General features: G+C 43.7%; 1 protein-coding gene across 4 annotated transcripts in view; it reads left to right on the forward strand.

Annotated features, from left to right (window-relative positions):
• The window catches only part of LOC147901123 (PITH domain protein (DUF1000)), a 46,308-nt gene that overhangs the window by 21,851 nt on the left and 9,301 nt on the right, over positions 1-15,156 (forward strand). For 2 of the 4 annotated variants that reach the window (XR_015541132.1, XM_087375772.1), the window contains exons 2-8: positions 5,171-5,251; positions 6,208-6,257; positions 6,408-6,485; positions 13,297-13,354; positions 13,447-13,496; positions 13,595-13,703; positions 13,788-13,849. Coding sequence is in view for 3 of the 4 variants with exons in the window: in XM_087375772.1 (XP_087231898.1) it covers positions 5,171-5,251; positions 6,208-6,257; positions 6,408-6,485; positions 13,297-13,354; positions 13,447-13,496; positions 13,595-13,703; positions 13,788-13,849 (488 nt within the window). In the remaining variant the exon portion in view is untranslated. Of the gene's footprint in view, positions 1-5,170; positions 5,252-6,207; positions 6,258-6,407; positions 6,486-13,296; positions 13,355-13,446; positions 13,497-13,594; positions 13,704-13,787; positions 13,854-15,156 lie in introns of those variants that run through there. The other 2 variants (XM_087375773.1, XM_087375775.1) reach the window with 2 other exon arrangements.

The raw sequence follows: 15,156 nt of genomic DNA on the forward strand, positions 1-15,156 counted from the left end.
TGACATAGGATTTACTTGGGTTCAGAGGGGTGTGTTTGTCAGGTATTTGGGCTGCCAGGTTGGCTTGGATATTTCTTCCACGTTGCAGTTTGCTCCCGTGTTGGAGAGCATCAGGAGGAAGCTCCTTTTTTGGAGCTCAGCCAAGCTAGATCTTGCCTCTAGAGTTGTGGTGGTCAACCAGGTCCTCTTGGCCACAGCCTGGTTTGTTTGTTCTTGTTGGTGCTATTCTAGGGACTGCATCACTCAGCTCAGGAGACCGATCAGAATTTTTTTTTGGAGTGGGCTTGATGGCATAGTAGATACCTTAGCTAGGGTGGCTTGGGAGACCCTCATCCTCCCTACACAGGAAGGGGGTCTTAATATTATTGATCCAGTTTTACAGTGCAGATCTTTACTATGCAAGATGGTGGTACGGGGACTTATGCCAGGGCAGGAACCGTGGAAGGCCTTTCTTATTAGCAACATACAGAGGTGCACACCTTCTTCAGTTTGAGACTGGATGAGCAGTATTAGGTGGATCTTCACCATAGCACACCTCAGATCACCTTCTTCCCCTCTCATGGTTGCCATTCTGAAAGCATGGGCCAGTTTCACGAGCACTCTTCAGAGGATTCCTCCTTCCTCTCGTGAAGAGATTGATAGGCAACCCATCATGTGGAATGACAATATTTTAGATGATCATGGCAGACCACTTGGTGCCTTACTCTACATGCAGTGGTCCAGGTGGGAGAGGGGACTTGCATCTTCTTTAGGGTCTTGGAAAGCTTTCCGCAAGCTTCCAGAGGAGACCAAGTCTCAGTTGATAGGACATCTCAGAGGAAGTGCAGGGAGGATCATGTAGATTGAGGCAGCCCTTCCAGAGGAGTGGGTAGACATAGATGATATGCCACTCACTTGCTTCACTTGGGCAGGTACTTTTACGAGAGGCGGTGTTCCGCTTCAAGTATTGGCCTTTCGAGATGCACAGGAGTATGCTTTAGTTTTTACTATGCAGGATGGTGGCAGATTGCTCAGATCCACAGAGGACATCTTGCTTGAGTCTGCTTTTCAGCCTATTAGGGTTGTAGGTCTTTTGGTGCAGGGATCAGATTCAGTGTGGTTTCTCGACCCAGACCTCGGCTACTCTCCACCGGGTCTTAGAGGCTTTGGCTCTACGGGGGTTTCTATTAGGTATTTGCAGTGGGACCCTGGAGAGTGGGAGTGGATTGACGGAGGGCATCGAGAGAAGAGCATCCCCTTCTTTCGTTACACGGTCAGTAATTCCAGGAGATTTCAGCTCAGTAGTAGAGGTTGGAGACCTTTCAGAGTTCCTCATTGGGAGACATTTGATATCACTGCGGATCTGCAGAGGTGCTTCTGGAGGAGACTTTGGAAATCCCACAAGAATAGAAAGATCACTCTCTTCTTTTGGCTTTCTATCCATGGTGGGATTGCATGAACCTTTGGAGATCCAGGTTCAGAGCCGATCCTACTTGCCCTTGCTGCCTCTTTGCCTCGGAGACTATTCATCATTGTTTATGGGATTGCAGACAGGCGAGGATGATTTAGATGGGGGTAGTCAAGATTTTCAGTCACTTTGCCCACTCCCCATTCTTTATGACATGGGGCTCAGTGGCTTGGCTTTCTCTTACAGGGCCTCAAGTATTCTATGAGAGACTTGACTCCTCTCGGGCCATTTTGGTTCAACGTCATCAGATTGAGTCCTGTTCGTTGGATGTACCACACCTTCCTTTTACAGATGTACATGCCTCGGTGGATACTTCTTGGGAGATTTTAGCGAGCATAGCATCCTGGCATATCTAGAGAGCCAGATGTTCAGAGGCTATGGAGGGTACTCAGGTTCATCCCTCGCACACTTTGGCTAGTATCTGGATAGACATTGTACATACTTTGATGGCCATATGGATGAGTATACAGGGAGACTCCCGTGCAGCCTTAGCTAGGAGGGCTTCTTTCTTCAGGGAATGGAAGGATTCTCCTTTCTTCTCTGAGACTCCTACAGGGTTGAGGTGGCACTTTCAGCCTTAGCCTTGGTTGTTTTCCACCTCACTTTGAGGGGGTTTATTTATCCTCATGATTTCATGATGTTGTATTTCCGCTCATAGCTTGCTTTAGCGAGTTTCTTTCTAGTGAGTCTCCTTGCATTAGTGGCAAAAAGAAAAATTAGAGGTGGAGTTTCTTGCCGGTACTTGATAAAATTCAGAAATTGTTCTCCATTACATGCAAAGTGGTTGGAAGAGGGTGATCTAGCAGATACACCTCAGCTATTACAGCTCTATCTAGATGATTTTCAGCTTGAGCCGACCTTGGTTGTGGCTCCCTCAAGCTAAGCATAGCATAGGTTTGGAGCATTGCCTGATGCTCAAGAGAGGGATAGTACCTCTGTCTCTATGTTATAGACAAGCTCAGATATCTAGAGGTCGCTTGGTGACATTGTTTGTTTCACCCCAGGTACTGCTTGCTGACAGTATCTTTGCCTTGGGAGTTCTATAATCAATGTACTAGTCACTATGAGTGGTTTGTTTTTTGCAGTTTATATGGATCGCTATCCTAAGTTCTGAACAATCATATATGCTGTTTTTCAATGGTAATACATGTTGTTATGATGGTATATTCACACGTGTTTTAGTTACTGCATATCCTTGTAACATTCATATGCAATCGAGGTCGCTTGCCATGTTTCAAAAGAGGGGTATGTCACGAGGGCGTGAGTTTTGATGCTCACATGTGGCCTCGACCCTCGACCCCAGTAATCAAATGGCGAGGTCACAGGATGTGGGTGTGCAAGTTCCCCTTAGGCAATTGTGCCTTGGGGGCAACTGAAAGGTTTAGGGCCAAAAGGGGCCCAAAAACCTTAGGCCTTTCAAGTTGGTCATTCGTAGGCGTATAAAAAGGCCCCATTAGAGAGGGCCTAGGGGCAAATGTGGCCCTTGGGGGCAACCTAAGGCATGGGCTGCCACGTGGCAAGCCCATGCAGCCCCATTTTGGTAAGGAAGGCTTGGGAAGCCTTGGGGCAAGGAAGGCGACATGATCTTCATGTAAAGGGAGTCAGGTGGAGCGCCTTGAAGGAACGCAGATGATGGCTATGGTGGGCACGGGAGGTAGGATGACACTTGGTGAAGGGCAAGGTCCCGGAGTACAGATTTCGTACGACCTATTGGTATGGTGCCTAAGTGAGGTCCCGGAGTACGGATTTCAAACGATCTGTGTGTATGGGTTGGTACGGGCTGATATGAACTGCGTGTACAAACTACTGGTATGGATTGTTGGTATGGGGCTTGTAGTACGGCGCCTAGGTATGACCTGCGTGTATGGATGGCCATATGTCTAATGCGCGGACTATGAGGTATGGACACCCACATGTGCAGGTTGCCACTTATATGCCTGTGTGTACGGCCTTCGTAAGGCATGTGTACGGTTGCATGGACCTGAGTGTACGGGTGACGTACGATTCGTACGGTTGCTTCATGGCTAGTCAGATTAAATTCACGGGCTGCTTGTGTACGAGGTTGACAAGCTGAGATTGGCCCCTTCACAGTTGACTATTGGTTCTGTGCCTAGGCTCAAGTGGGAGCTACAGCTGAAGGGCGCATCCATCCCTGCTTGTGTTTGCTCGTAAGCATTGGGCTGTGTTTTGAAGAGACTTGCTTGGTAGGACGGTTTACAATGAATGCTTGCAGAGGTTGCTCGTGCTTTTGAGCATCGTGGGCGGTTCAGTTATGCTTTCACCCATTGTTTGGGTGTACCAGTGAGTCAGTGGACACTTGTGGTTGTCTGGGGAGCGTATGGCCTTGTTTCGGCTGCTAGTAAATGCTCTCAGGTTAAATGCAGGTGTTTGCACTGAGAATGGATGCCTATGGTCACGTGGGTGTGAGAGCAGAGCCCTGCAGGGCTAATGTGGCGATTCTGAAGCCTACGAGGTGTGGAAAGAGCATTGAATGCGAGCGGGTTTGTACTCGTTGTGTAACCTACCTGTGGTACTCTTCAATTAATAAAGAAATACCGAAAGGGGCGCCAAGGCTTTGGGGCCAGTCTGTGTCTTTGTATTTGAGCAGGAGCGCTCTAGCTCCCCCTATCTGTCTTTGGAGTGTTTGCTGAGTATTCTTTTGTGAAGGCTTTTATTTTGGTTAGTGTTCTACCACCCTCTTGCTGGCCTTGAGGCTGTTTTCAGACAACTAGCTGCACAGCCATCAAATCACAGGAAAGATTCAGGCCATTTTGGGGCCTAGGGGCAGCCTTCAGCATGGACCAATTCAGGTCAAATGACCTGACTAAGCATGTCGGTCAACCGACCAAACAGGTCCGTCAAAACCGCCTGCCAGGTCGGCCTGCTTGCAGCCATATATAAGGGGGGCCTTGCCCCTCATTTCAGCATTCAGCTCCCAGCCTCCAGCAGCACATTTCAGCCCGGAGTTTGTTCTGTTTCAGCAGCGTACCTCCCTCTCCCACAATCGCCATTAGGGGAATATTTCAGCTCAGTTTTGCATGCGGATTTGGTACTACTGTACAACAATAGTCAGGACATTGATGCCATCGGTATATATAAATCAGTGTACTATAGTTAGGAAGATCTCGTGTTTCTCACGCTTGAGTTCTCCCATTACATCTCATCTATTTTCCGCACAGCTAGCCCCCGCATGCGGCCTGCTGATATTGTGATCACTTTTGTATTTCTAGCAGTGCGTTTATACTGTTTTGCGAATTGTTATCTCTGCAGTATCTGTGTCTCATATGTACGTATAGGCCTGGCTAGGATCATAGCTTCATATTTTGCAGCAAAACAGACCGACCATAAAGGTAGGGAAAGATCTGCTGCATAGCAGGGACTCTAAATTAAGCAGAGATGATAGTTTTAAGGCTTGCTTTCTACCCAAAGCCTCTATTGTTGATGGGTAGCATGGGCAAGTCTGAAAATTACCATGAAGTAACCAGTTTGTACTGAGCATGTACGGAGAGTTTCAAGTTTGACAAAAAATTAAAACATTCGAGGTGTTAATATCATGCTCTTTCTATTCTATAACCGCCTGTTCGTATTTATGTGAGACTTCATGACAGGGCTAGGCAGACTTTTGTGTGAAATGTTTTGTATGTGCGCATGCTGATATACATAAGTAACATGTGTACTTTCTTGTGAAATATATGGAATCTGAAAATTGAAAATGCGCTCCAGGTTTTGGCTTTAAATGAAGCTGTTGAAGGGAGTGCAAAAAATGTCTTTAAAAGCTGGGAGCATCGGCTGGACAACTCAACTGTAAGGACCTATTTAACTTTCAGAATTTTCTAGTATTGCTGATTTTATGTTTGGCTAGGTACAATGAAGGCCCATAGGAAATAAAGTTTTACTTTCAGAACCATTGACATGATGGAGATGCCACCTTTCTTGTATTCTTCTTTTAGGTATAGCAGTATTGAAGTGCATCGGTGATCTGTGTGAACTTTTCAATCAAGGAAAGGTGAATGTTAAGATGCAATGCCAATGTATGTCAAGGGGAGAATGTTGTTGGTTTTTTGATAATTTTTATAGCAGTCTCTTAGATCTTTGTGTTAGTGCAAGGTACGAGCAGCTGATGTTTGCTTCACCATGCTCATTTTTCTGCATGCATTAAACCGCTTACTTTCAATAAGTACTTCCCTTATCTGTGTTAAGGATGCAAGTTGAAGTGGGAATCTGTTCCTTTGCCATTGTTATGGTGGAATGTCAACATGTTATACCATTATTAGAAGTCTTGTTTTACATTTTCAGTGGTGCATTGCCCTATCAGCTAGATTGTCTAAGCAATTTTTGTTTAGAATTGCTTGTTTTGGGATTGAATAAAATGAAATCATAGTCTTCACAAGCAGTTGTAGCTTGGATGAAGAGAATATGGTACTACTTTTTGATTAGCCTTCTCATTTAGCTTACCTGCCCAGCTTCCTTACCTGGACTTTCTTTAAGGAGTCTAAACCAAGAAATTGAATGGATTTATTCACTTATGCTGGGGCTGAGTTGAGTGAGGACTTGGAATCACATTTGATGATATATTCTCTTTAGTTCTAGCTTTCGTTCATGGAAGCGTTTTCCATTACAGGAACTAATGGACTGTGTGGAATATACGTCAAGGACTACATTTAAATTTAAGACCAAAAGAATGCTTGTATAAACTAGTAGCTTCTTGTTTCGAAGTATCGTGGGTGAATGAAGTTGTTCTTTTGGATCTTTTTTGGCAGGCCTGTTTGGATAGTAATGATGACGATCCTGAACTTTTACTTTTCATACCGTAAGGATGCTTACTAATTTTCATCCTATCACCCCATACAGTTCGCCAAGATAATTGTTATGAATCATGATAGAATCAAAATTACTTTTTGTGTATTGCATCTTTTGTCTCATGTACATCTAACCAATATTTTGTGTATTCTTGCTACAGCTTCACATGCGATGTGAAGATCAAAAGCATTTCCGTCATTGGTGGTGCAGAGGGTAGGAGTCCATCAAAAATGCGTGCGTATGTCCTTGAACCCTTGCTTTAGTTTGCAATCCTTACCTGGTTTTAAGTTACACATGCTTTTAGATGGTTTCTTTCAGGTCACGTGTATATGAGATGGGAATGGATGATGTGCAAGATTTTTCTGGTGATATTTATGTAGGCCTAGGCATTATTGAGGAGGTGCATAATGAAGCCCAAGAGAGGGCTTTAAAGGAAGGGGTCCCTTGTGAGACACATGGCACCAAGTAGATGGCCAAGTGCCAAGTGCTGGGCTAGGGAGAGAGTTCTAGAGAGAACTTCAAGGTGGAAGGAGAGAAATAGAGGAAAAAAAGGAAAGATGACTCTCTCATGAGGGGTTTGCGGTGACGTATTAAGGACCCACACATAACGCAACAAAATGAATTCACATTGGCATCACACATGCGCTCTCAAAGAGTATCAAGAGGAGACTCCTTTTTTGGAATTCAGTTAGACTTGACCTCGCATTCAGAGTGGTAGTTGTAGGGAAAAACCTCTCGAATACAGCTTCATTCAACCAAAACTTTCATATTGTTGTCTTTGCTTGAACCTGACAATTGCTTGATCGAAGAAGGTGATCCTATCATGGAACATCTAACAAAAATGAACTGTTTAGGGCAAAAGTACAGTTCACCAAGATGCTATCAACAAATATACCTAGATTATTTGTCTCGGATCTTTGTGGTTTGAAGGCATATGGTCTCGAATGATTTATGCTGTTTTGTAAATGCCCGTTGTATGATGATGGAAATTCAGCCTGCATATCTTGAATTTATGGTTTATTGATATGAGCAAGTGTATCTTTACTCACGTCAATGGCACAACATATTATTAGATTGTGTTTTTGCAAGTAGAAGTATATGTTTCTACCTTGTCTTTATGGATTGAGGTCATCCTATGTTAAAAGGGTGGCAGAGGAACTGTTCAAGCTTTATGGTTTGTTGCCCGGAGATATAGCGTGTGATCATGATTCTAAGCTTACTCCAAACTTTAGTTAAAAAGCTTGAAATTCCACCAAAGGATGAGTGCAGCAGATTATTATAAATTGGATGGTCGACTTGAGAAAACTACATTTACTTTGGAGTATATGCTTCCAGCATATGTTTTCCACACTGCAGTAGTATGCATTTAGTCATAGAGTTTGGTCCTTTCATGTTTATATATGGGTATGTGTAGAGGCCATGCATAGCTTTAAGAAAGCAAGGCAGCTGCGGATTGCTTTGCTTGATATGCAAGTAATGGCCTAGTATTTGGAGTGCTCAAAAAAAGCTAGATACTATGCCAACCATGGGAGATCACCTAGAATCCTAAAAAGCTCATATGGATGTATTTGCACATTTAAACTGTTGGAAATTAGATGGGCACCTCCCATAGTAGTGCAATCAGCCCATATCTGACATTGCAAATGATTTCTACAAATATGGCTTGAAATCTGCAATTTTCTGAGTGTGTGGCCTAGTGATAAGCATGTCATCCACATAAAGAATTAAAATCAGAAATTCTGATTCATTCTTCTGGACATAAAGAGTGGCCTCTATAGGACTGTTTTGAAATCCAAGGCATAGCAAAAAGGAATCTTCTCATACCATGCCTGTGGTGCCTGCTTCAAACCGTAGAGGGCCTTTTTCAGCTTGCATACCTGATTTTCAGAACTTCCAGTAAACCCTCATGAAGGAAAGTGGTCTTAATGTCCAGCTAGTGGACCTCCCAGTGCCTATGGGATGGAAGAGAAATGATGCAGCGAATGGTCATGATGCGTGAAGTGGGAGCGAATGTCTCCTTAAAGTCAATGCCAGGTTGCTGGGCATAGCCTTTCGCAACAAGGCAGGCTTTGTAGCGGTTTAAGCTTTTCGCTTCAATTTGTAGACCCACTTAGTGCCTATGGCACGCTTGCTTTTGCTGGCAAGTCACACACAACTCCCATGTGCCATTTGAATGAATGGAATCAAGCTCAGCTTTTATGGCATCCATCCATTCTCTGCTATCAAATGCATCCTTATGAGAAAAAGGCAGGCTGTAGCAATCAAAGCAACATGAAGCAAATTGGCATCCATTTGTTTTTGACCACCTTTGGAGTGGGCAGCCAAGGGCTCAGCTTGCTTGCTGTCCCACAGAGTATCCAAGAGCCACCTTGGAACTCGTTTCTGCCGTCTAATGACAGCCCGTTCCTCTGTAGCTGCCTATTTAATAGCATGATCATCATGTGGCTGAAATCAGGCTGAACATGCAACAGGAGGGTGCTTGAGCTACTAGAAGCATTTGGAGCTGGATTCTACAAAGCGTCATTTGAAGCGGTGAAGGGCAGTATGGCATGAAATACATTAGAGGCTTCAACAGATGGCTGTCTTTCACAGTCCAGCCAAGGTTAAGCAACATTCTCAGCAAAAACATCTTTGCTGATGATAACCTTCCCTGTGCTAGGCTGATACAACTGATATCTTTTGCTCTGTGAGCTGTAGCCAATGAAATGCATTTGATGGCCTTATCCTCTAGCTTATGCCATCAGCTGAGATGGAACATGTGCATATATGCCAATGACTGAAACACTCGCATGTGGGAAATCACAAGCTTTTGGCCAGTCCATGCTTTGTAGGGAGTAATGGTCTTCAATGCCGGTGTGGGTACTGTGTTGAGCACATAGTTGGAACACATAATGGCATCCAACTAGGATTTATTTGGCAAAGACTTGCGCTTAAGCATGCATCTTCCCATTTTCACTTCTGTTGGATTTTTACCCTCGGCAAGCACATTCTGTTGCGGAGTGTATGGCATTGTGCACTGATGAATTATGCCCCGGGCTGCTAAAAAAGCAGAAAATTCACTGGACATATACTCACCCCCCTTGTCAGTGCAGAGAGTCAAGAGTTTGTTCCCATTTTTATTCTCAGCTATGGCAAGAAAGCGCTTGAAACAAGAGAAGACATCTAACTTGGCCTTCATGCCATAAAGCCAAGGGAATCTGGTGAAGTCATCCACAAGAGTGGAGTAGAATAAGTCACCCCCAAATGATGTTGTTTGCATCGGCCCGCATACATCACTATGCATGAGATTCAATTTCCTAGATGCACCAACGGCCTCATCTTTCGGAAATGAGAACCGATGCATTTTGTCCAATAAGCAGCCTTCACAAATATGTTGGGCAGGTGCATGCATGGGTGGGAGGTTTACCACCATATCCTTTGAATGCATTCTTACTAGAATTTTGTAATTCAGATACCCCAAACTCTCATGCCACAAATGTGAATCTGAAATGACAGATTCAGAGACCAAATTTGCTTCAATAGCTGGGTGTTTTTCATAGGAATCAAGATGGTATAACCCACTGGAAAGTGACCCAATGAGTACAATGCAATCGTCATACTTGTTGTCATATATGGCACAATGATAACTATTACAAAGAACCCTGAATCCATTTAGGGAGATGGCTGAGATAGAAAATATATTCTTTTTGATACCTGGGATATAAAGCACTTCCAGAAGTGTGATTGTATCCCCCGACACAATAGTGACATCAACCTGGCCAATCCCCTTCACGGTATAGGATGCATTATTGGCACAAGTGACAGTGCCACGACGTGGTGCAGCCACAAACGATTGAAAGAGAGAATTGCAGGAATCGACGTGCTTAGATGCACTGCTGTCAACATACCAATCTGACAAAGAATCTGAAACCAATGAGGCTGAAGCATGCTTCTCGGGATGGTATTGACATGTCACAACAAATGCCCACTTAGCATGAGCCATGTTTGCTGCCTCATGCAGGGGCAGCAGGAGCATTTGTGACAGCAAGACCTCTTGTTGTTTTTTCTTTTATGAAGAAATTCGCTTGCGACGTTTTGTGATGTCATGACTGGGCTTCCTGCAATAATTACAGCGCTTTGATTTTTTCTTCCCATCAGATGTGACATAAGTAGATGAAGTGCTAGAAGGTTTGGGCTTGCTGAAATTTTTACCGCCTTTACCTTTGCCTTTGTAATCTGTAGCAAAAGCTTGATCTGCATGAATGGAGGCAGCCTGGTTGGAGCAGCTTTGCTCCTCTTGCAGTAGTAGGGCAACAAGCTGATTAAAGCTATAGTGGTTGGGGTTACCATGGCCACTAGCCTCAGTGTCGTAGCGAATCCCTAGTATGAGTCAGGGAGCCCATCAATTGTTGTAGACACTACCTATGAATCTGGTACAATCTCATCAACATTGATGAATTGCTCTCTAAAATCCTTAATCTTGGTGAGATAGGCATCCATGCTGTGTGCTTCGTTCATCTTAACATTATCCAACTGCTTGCTTATATAGGCAACCCGGGCCCCATTTTGTGGATCTGATAAGACTGGCCAAAGTATCCCATGCATCCTTGGTTGTCTTGCAAGACTGAATGTGAGTTACAACCTCCCTCATGCTATTCATAGCAATCATTGCATGTGCTTGTGCATCTCTCTGAGCCCAATGAATCTGTTTGGGTGTTGGAGGGTCTGTGGCAGACACTGTGGGAGTAGTGGTAGATGAAGCAGAAGTGGCAAAAGTGGCTGCAGTTGGTACCATCAACCTTGTCTTCATGGGCAAGCATTCCAAGAGACTGATGGTGAGCCATTGCAAAAGAGAATCCCCAAAAGAAAATGACATGCAAATGTCAAAGCCTCAAGGCTACAATGCAATGAGCTAGTTGCTCCATAGCTGACTGCAAATCTACAAACGCCAACCCAAAAATGACAGCAAAACCTCTGCAAATGTAAATGCCAAGTAGGGTGCTCAAACACTGAGCAAAATGCACAATCTGTCGCCAAAAGTGACCTGCCAAAAAATGTCTATTCAATCAAAGAACCCCTCCTGCAAAGAGCTGTCCTGCAAATGACCAGCCCAAAGCAAAGGGCAAATGTCTGTAGATCTGTCCAAGGCAAATCTGAGTACAATGTGTAGGGGCACGAGAGCCAAGTGGAGTGCACAGGAGGCAAAAGCCCCAAATTTTGAAGGCAAAGTACCCAAATCAAAAGCAAATGCAAATCAAACCCAAATTTGGATGTATCAAGCAAAATTCACTGCAAGTAATATCAAATTGAGCAAAAGCCCCCAATTTAGAGAGGGCGATTTTGCCAAAAAGAGAGCAAATTTGAAAAGCCCCAAATTGTACTGCAACTTGCAAATGTGACTCAATGTGCTGCAATTTCAAGCCAATACCAATGCTCCTGCATGCAATGTCTGCAATAAATTGCAGCCTGCCTCAAAAATGCCCAAAATCTACCAAATCAGATTAAATCTAGCAAATGTTTGAAATTTCACTCACACTGAGTGAAAAAATGCAAGAAAAGCTGCCAAGTGCCTTTTCTATTGCAAAATTGCAGCCCAATTGCAAAAGCCCCAATTTGTTCAGCACCAAAAAGAGGGCGAAATCAAGAAAAGCCTCAAATAACTGCAAATTTGTCAATGTACACAGAATGACCCAAATTGTGCCAAGTTTGATAGGTATCGCTCTAGATCGAAAATTAAGCTATGTATAGAGTGTTCAAATGACAATTGTACGATAGATTCGACTTAATGAACGTTTGTACATTCAAATCATATGACCACCTTCTGGTGTATACGGCTGATTTGTAGATTGATGCTTGTACGTCAGATTTGTGCCAATCGTACATTGTACAGTCAAATCTCCAAAAAGCTGCACATATGCAAATCGTATGGCACATTCAGTCAGCGATTTTGTCACGATTGTATGGTTGTATGACGATTGGCAATAGTGATGGTTGTACGAGCAACTTCAGCAAATTGTCCCGATGTTGACGTAGTTATCATACAGACGCTGACGTAGGGATTGCATAGGTTGAGTAGGTACGGTAAAAATATGTACGGACAACATATGAGAAGATTGACAATGCAGCATCGTAAGGCGGCATTGAGTTGAAGCTGACGACTGAAGTGGGCGTCGATGATTTGTTCCCTTTGGTCATAGGGCTAAGCTGTCAAAGGTTGCTGAAGCAGTGTGAGGCTATTCGAGATTGCGTGGAAGAGTACCCACAACAAATTGCTGCAGATGTGCACGGGGAGAGCAGGCTGGATCCAGAAGCTACTTTGATACCACCGTTGGGTGCGGGGAGCAATCGAGTGCAAAAGGAATGCAAGGAGCAGACATCAGCTGAGGGAAAACGAAGTAGTTGCAAATGGATAATGAGAAATTAAAGTGTGGCCACTATATGGCCCCAAAGTCAATTGGTTGATCAAGGCTAGGACGAAATGTCCTAACTAGCCTACAAGGCCATACCAAGGCTAAGTGCGAATAGAGATAGACCACCCGCACCCCCCACCTGCCTTTCCTCTGGGATCATGTTGCCCTCTGCTCTTGGGCCTTGCATGTCCTCCCTCAAATTCCTCTTTATGGCTAGAAGGCGATTGGTAAGTGCACTTCATGCTTCCTCTTCTCTTGTATAGATGGTGCTCTTGGTATTTGTGCAGCTTTTGTAAAAATAAAGGATGCATGCCCTCACCACGATTTGTTGGAGCTTGGCTAAGTTTAATATTGACTTCACTGTTTAATATTGACTTCACTCTTACAGTGCGTTTAAAGCAACAATTGTCTTATTGCATTGATGAAGAGGGTTACTTCATTCCAGTTAAGGAAGGCTACTTATCTTGTTGGTTCTGATTTTGGTTGAATGTGAAAGTGGTGGAGGTCCATTTTTGAGTGCTTTGCTAATTGTGGCAAATAACATGTTATAGAGATATATTTCAAGTGCTTTGTTGGGATTTCAAAAGAACTCCAAGTATGCGATCTGAGAATGAGGACTGCATGTGACGTGCTTTAAAGATTTGATATTTTCTCCTACAGATTCATCAATCGGGAAGATATAGACTTTTCAAGTGTTGCTGATCTGAGCCCTGTCCAGGTAATTTCTAATTTAAAATATTTAACCATTGAGGGATTAGTGCCTCTTCATACTTGTCTTCTATGTTATTCATGTGTGCTTCATGGTTACAGGAATGGGACCTGGCTGAGAATTTTCATGGAGAGCTGGAGTATCAGACAAGGTTGCCAATTATTTGTGAGGAATGTCATTGCAATGTAGAATTTGAATAACAAACATAGTTTGGCAGATGACTGATTTTGGTAATCTCAAAGAGTGCAGGTATGCTAGGTTTCAGGGTGTGGCGAGCCTCATCTTGCATTTCCCTCAGAACTTTGGAGCCCCGGTGACTAGTATTTCCTTTGTTGGATTGAAAGGGGAGGCAACAGAGGTATTCTATTTCCATCTGGAATTCCATTAGTATGGTTTTACTGAAACCTGCCAACTAAATCTAAGAATTCCTGCACTTTCCCAGATGAAAAGAAATGCAGTTACCACCATTGTGTATGAGGCTTTGCCCAATCCAGCAGAACACAAGTAAGAGCTTTTCTCGTATTTGTTTAAAATTGTATATCATGGTTTCTTTGGAGTGGGACTGCTTTCTTTTAATACCTGATTCAAATCCAAATTTGGATTTAGGAAGGGTTATATAACTTTGACAGCTGCCTAAGGTTCACCGTAAAGAGCTACTGGGAAATTGATGTTGATGATTTTTTATCAGCATCCCATAACCATCTAGTGGCCTTTCATTCTCGTCTTTCAGTTTGGTTTGACGATTTTTGAAATGAACACTTCTCCCCATGGCTGCATTGTGTGAAAGTAGTGTTTATTTGGCTTAAAACACAGGATGCCATTCCCAAGTCCATGTACGTATTCAGTCAGTAGAAGCGCTCACCTTTTTTGGGTGGTGGGAGAGGAACTAGGTTTCCAAAATCTAATTATGTATGATTGTAGAAGTATGTAAATGCTTTTAGAGCCGGGTAATAGTAGTCATTCAAGTACACCATTCCTAATAGAGTAATTTTGAGGCCTTGTCTACCAATAGGAACCCTAGGTCTGCAATCATGGGCCAAACACTTCTGAGCAGGTCAATGCCCCTTTTACTCACATTCCAGTATCTATTCGGGAAAGTTGTAAACTTGTCAATTGCATTATCTGCAATAGCTTAATGCAATCATGCCTGAGTATTTTATTGAGTAATCGGCATATTTCAGGGCATTTGGTGGAGTGCTTTGTGGAAATTGACAAAGTGGAACGATGTCCTTCGATTATGTACTGTAGTTGTGGAGGTATGGAAGACTCCTCTTCGTTTTTCTTTTGGCTCCACCTACCTCAACAATGCTATTGATAAGCCAATCACAAGAAGCATTGTAGAAAGTCTTGCCAAGCTATGACCGATTACGACAGGCAGTATGGAGATTGGAACCAAGGTGTCGAGACCTCCGGGCGATTCGTCTGCAAACTGCCGCCCCGCGAGGGGCGGACCACCCTTGCGACGCCTCGCCACTCGGTGCCAAGCATAGAGAGCTTCTCTTTTGATTCCACCCAGCTTCAGGTTCTCCCTTCTTGTGGTTTCTTCTCTCTCAATCTCTTAAGAGAGATGGAGCTTTCTAGAACCCACCCCTAAGCCCAATGATTGCCTTTTGGGACTCTTAGAGTGGCACTCGTCCAATTAAGGACTTCCTTTACTTATCCCCTCTTTGGCCCTTACCAATGCACCCCTTAAAACTATTGCTTAAACTTAGGCCTAACCATAGGCCATAGCCCTTTGGCCGTACAATGGTACTAGCCACCAAAAGTTGTTCAACGTCTTCTTGAGATTGGAAAAGACCTTGATTTTAGAG

Source organism: Dipteris shenzhenensis, chromosome 6 (genome assembly GCF_047967505.1).
Source record: "Dipteris shenzhenensis isolate YYH24624 ecotype China chromosome 6, Dip_SZ_1.0, whole genome shotgun sequence".
NCBI classification, from domain to species: Eukaryota; Viridiplantae; Streptophyta; class Polypodiopsida; order Gleicheniales; family Dipteridaceae; genus Dipteris; species Dipteris shenzhenensis.